The sequence below is a fragment of the Dendroctonus ponderosae genome, unplaced genomic scaffold (genome assembly GCF_020466585.1).
Source record: "Dendroctonus ponderosae isolate FM_Combo_2020 unplaced genomic scaffold, Dpon_F_20191213v2 Dpon_F_20191213_806, whole genome shotgun sequence".
NCBI classification, from domain to species: Eukaryota; Metazoa; Arthropoda; class Insecta; order Coleoptera; family Curculionidae; genus Dendroctonus; species Dendroctonus ponderosae.
Genome location: NW_026019024.1, coordinates 1 through 6,363, shown reverse-complemented (window position 1 = coordinate 6,363; position 6,363 = coordinate 1). Strand labels below are relative to the sequence as shown.

The 6,363-nt window shown below is 37.0% G+C and overlaps 2 protein-coding genes across 3 annotated transcripts; one reads left to right on the top strand and one right to left on the bottom strand.

Moving 5' to 3' along the window:
- Nucleotides 1-122: 122 nt before the first annotated feature.
- On the bottom strand, nucleotides 123-2,339 carry LOC125505523 (dolichyldiphosphatase 1-like). Its single transcript, XM_048669507.1, has 4 exons — nucleotides 2,185-2,339; nucleotides 1,279-1,379; nucleotides 1,010-1,188; nucleotides 123-947 (listed from the first exon to the last, which is right to left on the bottom strand). Exons 1-4 carry the CDS (start codon nucleotides 2,285-2,287, stop codon nucleotides 716-718), a joined length of 615 nt encoding a protein of 204 aa, XP_048525464.1. The 5' UTR covers nucleotides 2,288-2,339; the 3' UTR covers nucleotides 123-715.
- Nucleotides 2,296-5,261, top strand: LOC109537340 (acyl-coenzyme A thioesterase 9, mitochondrial). Of its 2 annotated transcripts, XM_048669506.1 has the most exons (6): nucleotides 2,296-3,278; nucleotides 3,403-3,560; nucleotides 3,624-3,869; nucleotides 4,005-4,120; nucleotides 4,178-4,988; nucleotides 5,058-5,261. In XM_048669506.1, exons 1-6 carry the CDS (start codon nucleotides 3,226-3,228, stop codon nucleotides 5,066-5,068), a joined length of 1,395 nt encoding a protein of 464 aa, XP_048525463.1. In that variant the 5' UTR covers nucleotides 2,296-3,225; the 3' UTR covers nucleotides 5,069-5,261. The 2 variants fall into 2 exon arrangements, with proteins under 2 accessions (XP_048525463.1, XP_048525462.1); XM_048669505.1 differs by having other exon boundaries at nucleotides 4,178-5,261.
- The last annotated feature ends 1,102 nt before the right edge of the window (nucleotides 5,262-6,363 follow it).

The following is a 6,363-nucleotide window of genomic DNA, read 5'->3' as shown; positions in this document are numbered from 1 at the left end:
AAAGGACGTTAATGTTTACCAATTATGAGATTGTGTAAATTTTAAATCTGATGATGGCGCTGTTGTCTCGCCGAAACGTAATGAAATAAACGATATTAACCATTTTTATTTCACACTTTGGCTGAGACCCAGGAAAGATAAGAAAATAATTACTTATATAAGTACGCTGTGAATGGGTAAAGTGTATTTTGTTTCTTTAGACGATTTCTTGTTCAAAGTTTCAGTTTTGATTAAATTGCAACTCATAAAATCTAAGAATGAAATTGCAGAACAGAGCAAAAGCCTCAAGTATTCTAGTTTGCATGGATATGTTTCTTCGGTCTGGAAATACACTGGACGAATGTTTGAAAACATCCAATTTCTTTCGCAAAGCATAACATCGATTCGTAGCAAAATTGAAATTTTCAACGCAGCGTTTTTATTTTAACGGAATACCAAGCATTGTTAGTTGATGGAATATTCCATGTTAGTAACGCATTTCTAAAGAATCTATTAAAGCTGATAAAGCAAACATTCCTTATCTCTGAATCCTCCTAATTGGCCAGCAAGTACTTTTGATGATAGCACTAAATTTCACCAGTTGAATAAAGCAAAACATCTCCACTCAAAAGGGGAGTGTTAATATCATACGTACACTCTCATCACTAGGAGCCTGAGATTGGCACGTTTTGAATCTCTCGACTTAAACTAATGCCTAAAAGAATGAGCGTTGAACTTACCAAGTTACAATGTGTGGAAACAGTGGAGTAAGAACTAACGAAGTGAGTGCAAACCAAGCGGTTGCAAACAGAAACCCTACGATGACGCCCCACAACACTTGCGACACTGTATGGTAGTGTAGATAAATTCGGCTGATACACACCAACACCGCTACAGTCATCGACGAAACAATGATCAGAATTTTTGAGATGTTTTCTATGATTGTGTTGTTGTTCATATGGTGCAACCTGAGAAGAAAACTCATTGTTAGAAATGTTGAATCTTTCGCCGCCACGAAGCATTTGCTCACCGTATAAAAACGAAGTACATTATGTAGCTAGCGAAAAATGATACGAATTGAGCGTGTGATGAGGGCATTCCGTATTCCACATGAACATCCTCCCTATGCAATGGCCGTTTTTCACATATCAAATGCTTCAGTATATAATTTAACGCTTCGGAACAAATAGTTCCCAGGAAAAATGTTACCTGGAATTGAAGAGAATTACTATAGATAAAACTAATAAATTGCTTTTCCATTTAAATCAAATGGATAAGGAGAAATAAAGGGTAACCTACGGTGTGCAGATCTCTCCTAAATAGTATCAATGCCACAAAACCTGCAGCTATACCAAACGGAGCTAAGCTGATCAGCGCAAACAATTTCCCAATGATGTCACCTAGAAAACAAGAATTTGCTTCTGAAAATGCGTTGCTAACATGCAATATTCTTGATATTCTATCAATATAACAATGTTAGTTATCCCATTGAAACTTGCGTAATTTCGGGGCCAAACGCGAAACGATGCGCTCAAAAATTTAAATTCTGCATCAATGCAAATGGCTTTAGGAAAGAAATTGGGATCTGCTGATGTTTTGAACTGTTTTCAAACAAAGTATATAAATAGAATCCAGATCGGGAAAAAATATCCAATCAAACCGTAACACTTGAGGCTGTTGCTCTGTCCTGTAATTGTATTATTGAGCAAATTGAAAACTAGAAAACCTCCAATATCAGTCTTTTCACAAATGAAATGATTTAAATTTGAACACAGTCAGGAATATAATAATTCTAAACACAATCAATAGCTATGGAAAGTGTTGAACTTAATGACGGAAAAGGAGTTTAATATACTGAAACTGTTCACAAATGGTCACATTTCAAGCAAGCATTTGCTTCATTCAACGAATGCAATGGAAATTGTTTCGCAATATCCAAACACTGCAGTCATCAAAAGTACTTACTTGTTGGCTAATTGAGAGGTTTGTTAACTACCGGAAGCAATTGAAATATAGCAAAAGATAAGTGATTTGAATTGATAAGTAGATGCTTTTGGTTGAGAGTCAACGCTTGATGTGGTCTTCTAGATAAAATTAACTCAATCTTTTAAAATAGAGCTTTAGTGGAGCCCTGAGAGGCATAAAGGTCTCAATCATTCCTTAATAAAACAGATCAGCGTAGTGCTGAAAATCACATATAGTTACCTTCCGGATACTCCACCAACGTCAGCGAAAGGGGCACCCATTTGTATACATTACTATCATCTGAGTACTGTATATTAGAAGCTGTTCTAGCCTCACTGTCCATTTTGCATTTTCCTTTGGAAACTTGATACGGAAAAACTAAAGTGCCGCTAAAGTTCTAAGCAGGATTCGGTGGACTTTTGGCTCACGAAACTCAACACAGGCGAGTTGCAGAGAGCCGAAGTGCTACTAATTCGGAATTTTGGAAAGTTTTTACCCTCTAGAATCTGAAGTATTCTCAAGAGCTTGTTGTGGCATGTGTCAGTTTTGAGGCAATCGTCAGCTGTTGAGCAATTATGGAGGGGCAAAACATAACCTTTGAGTTATTTGAACAGGACAGGCTCGAGCCATTTTAATGTGTTGAAAATTTCTTTAGATCAGACGACAATTATTTTGCGGGCTGATTGATTCTTGAATAGACGCGCAAAATGAGTGGTCTATTTTCTTTTAATAATGCATGCGCGACAGAGATACATATTCCGTTTGATTTTGTTCAAATAAAGTGAACATCGGGAATACTTGATTGTCGCCTGTCTAACGTCTGATTAATCACGTCAACACCTAACCGCGCTTTGCCATTTAAAACGCCAGTTTCAGGACAAATTGCAGTTTAATGCAAAACGGTTTATAGTTGCAAGGTAATTATCGTTTAATAGCGATAAATTATAGCAAAAACGCGGATTAATTTGCGCTCATTGGCAGGTTATTGCCCCTTACAAGTTTTGACGGATCTGTCAATGTTTCGGCACAAAAGTTTCGCATGTAAAATTTCAGATTTGTTCATCTTACTTAATTGTTATGCAATATTGGGCTCTGAATAGCTACCTAACAATCTTAACTATTTGGACTTTGTCTGATCAATTTATAACACCTGGCCTACCTATGGGAAGCTAAAGTCAGTGACAGAACATGATGTGACCTGCTTCTGGGATCGATAGTTGCCTCAAATAAGAAAAACTGTGTTGAAATAGTCGCGCCTGTTTTATCCAGTAGAGGTAGATAATGTTGGTGCCAATTGCCATGAGTAGACGGGTTCTGGGTACCCTACTAATACGGTAAGAACGAAAATTTCCAGTCCTTCACTGAGCTATTTTACTATTTGTTTATTCCTCGCACTTGACCTCTGACCTGGTGCAGTGTTGATATCTTTGGACCGTGTTGAAAACATGATATTTCTAGTAATTACCAGGTGATGACTCCGAATGGGCCAGCAAAAGCCATGAGCCTCTTGCACAGTGGCTTACCCCTTACCGGGTACCAGTTCACTCCAAATATGAAGGAACAAATCAGGAATGGATCCACTCAACAGCCCGATATTAAGGTCACATTAAACGAATGTAAATTAAAATCCAGTCCAAATGCAATATTGTTTGGGTATTTCATGAATAATACTCTTCCAGTGAAACTGGCCTTTGCTAAGGAAATGGGCGTCGACCATCCATTTAAGCCGTTTGCTAATGACCGCGAGCATCTTACCAAGTATCTTCCAAAATCGCAGGAAGAAATGCCTAAAAGGTCTATGCAGGACAGCTATATTGCGGCAAGCATCCCTCTATCGCAAGACACTGCTCTGCAGGAAAAATACGTTACCTTTCTCGGGTCAGTCAGGCTGGGAAGGCTGGTGGAAGATATGGATATTTTTGCTGGTAAATAGCAATAACGAATTGAATTTTTTTAGTTTTTTTTTACCATGTTGGCGGTTTTTTCATTACAATCCGCTTGGCAATTGCAGTTACTATCTGAAATTGACTTGATTTTACTGATTTTTTTGTAATTTTTAGTAATTGTAGCACGCAAACACATCCTCAATCCCCAATTACCTGACGGAGTCCATTTTCCTCAGACCTTAGTCACAGTTCTAGTGGACCGAATTGACTTCACAGAATACTTGCCCAAAGTGAGCGATCATCATTTTACTGTTAATTGCGTTCTACAGCGCCAAATTTCCTTTTAGCCAAACAAGGATATAAAAATATCTGGCCATGTGAGTTGGGCGGGGAAATCCACCCTGGAAGTGGTAGTTTGGCTCGAACAGTTTGAAGATGGAAACTGGCAGCGCATCACTAGAGCGCTATTTTTACTAGCTGCTCGAGATCCGACCAACGCTTACGCCACCATGGTGAATCCCATAGATCCGGCTAATGAAAGAGAAAAAACCATTTTGGCTGGTGGCGAGGATAGAAAGAAACGACGACTGGAGATTGGGTTTGCCCATGTATCTAAGCAAGTACCAAGTGCACAGGAACAAAAACTGCTACACAGCATGTACATAAAAACAACCGACCCCAGTGATATCAGCATGTCGAAAAGAGTTTTACCTGCGAATAGCGCTTGGATGAGCAGTAGTAAAGTGTCGAACGTGATATTGGCTCAACCTGAAGACCGCAACTTACACAACACAGTATTCGGCGGCTTCATAATGAGACACGCGACGGAACTGAGTTGGATCGCCAGCTACATGTATTGCAAGTACAGACCCAGAACGAGAAGTATGAGTGATATTTCGTTTAAACAGCCAATCGCTGTGAATTCCCTCATTCAAATGCACGCAACTGTTGTTTACACACAAATGAACTTTATACAAACAACAGTGTTTGCTCAAGTTTACAATCCTTTGTCCGGATCCACTTCAACAACCAACGCTTTCCATTTTACCTTGGAGGCTCCGGATATTGTGCCAGAAGTGATTCCACAGACGTATTACGAAGCAATGTTGTATATTGATGGACGGCGACACTTCCAAAAAGATTTGAAAGATACCCAAGGTGCTTTCGATAGCAAACTGTGATAGGTAATACTAGTTTAATGCGATTAATGGTGGTTCTAATTTTTAGGAGTCTCATAGTGGCAAGCTGCAAATAATGTGTCTAATTTATTTAAGCTGTGGTGTTATCAATTCTATCTAGCCCTGGTCGCTTTTCTGCACTAGTCGGCTTCAAACCGTTTTTATAAACAATTAATTATAGAAATAGCAATTTTTCCTACTTACATACGCAACGTGTTAAGTAAATACATGGTTATGGTACTTGTTTCATATATTTTTGCATATCTATCGGAATTACATGTTAAAGATAATGTGTTGCCTTCAGACCTCAGTGATTCAAATAATTACATGATCCCAGTTATGACCAATCTAAATATACACTCTTATATTAATGCAAGATTATCCGGGAAAACTAAGGGCAATTTAAATCCAATATTTACAATRTAAAAATCCAAATGGGGGCGTATAAATATAAAAAGCTAGAAAATGTAGAAAAATACATTAAATCCCTTAACAATCGATAAATAAATTAATTAAAACCTCGTGTCCTTCAACATACAACGTAACGACTTAAAACTAGAACACCCGTTAAATTTGCACTGTTTTTATAGAAATCTAACAACAGCAAACAGACATAGTTTATCTAATCAATAAAGAAAGCTCTTATTAATGCGCACCTAATTTCTCAAGTAGTCGACTCAGACACTATTTAAATGTGTTGAATATTTTATCGATTATCTTCAGCAATTTTTATTGGAAAATACAAAACCATATCTAGTAGTTCGACAGTGTATGTAACAGTTCGAATAAAAAAGTTTCGTTCGTTAATAATATTCGAATAAAAAAATGGTAAAACGGTAAAAAACAACGAACATTTTAATATGCGCTAATCATTCCTGAGTACCTATAAATTGACACACATTTCCATACACATTTAGTGGAAATGGAAGATTCAAATTAGGAACAGAGTGGCAATAGATGAAAAGTACTGTGATTTATAGCACATAGACAATTAAATATAAAATGCGACATTTTTGTGTGACTAGGTTTAAGCTTATACTATATATTCGCCGAAAGTAAGTAACCCCTTGGCAGGTAAAAATATCATCAATATTAGCTTCAATTCAACAAGAAAAAGTTCTAATCTGTTAGAATCTTGATATGTTTGTACAAGTAAATATTAAATTCTTCATTTGAAGATTCAACAGACAAACAACATAAATAAAAACCATATTTTGAGAAAAATCTAAGATAAGATCGACAAGATCCTCAATGAGTAGCGATATAAACTACAATAAAAAATGTTTTAAAAGTTTTGATGGCAAAACACACTGTAGAGAGGGTAGTTTTTTCTTAGATGTTAAAACCTAGGTTTG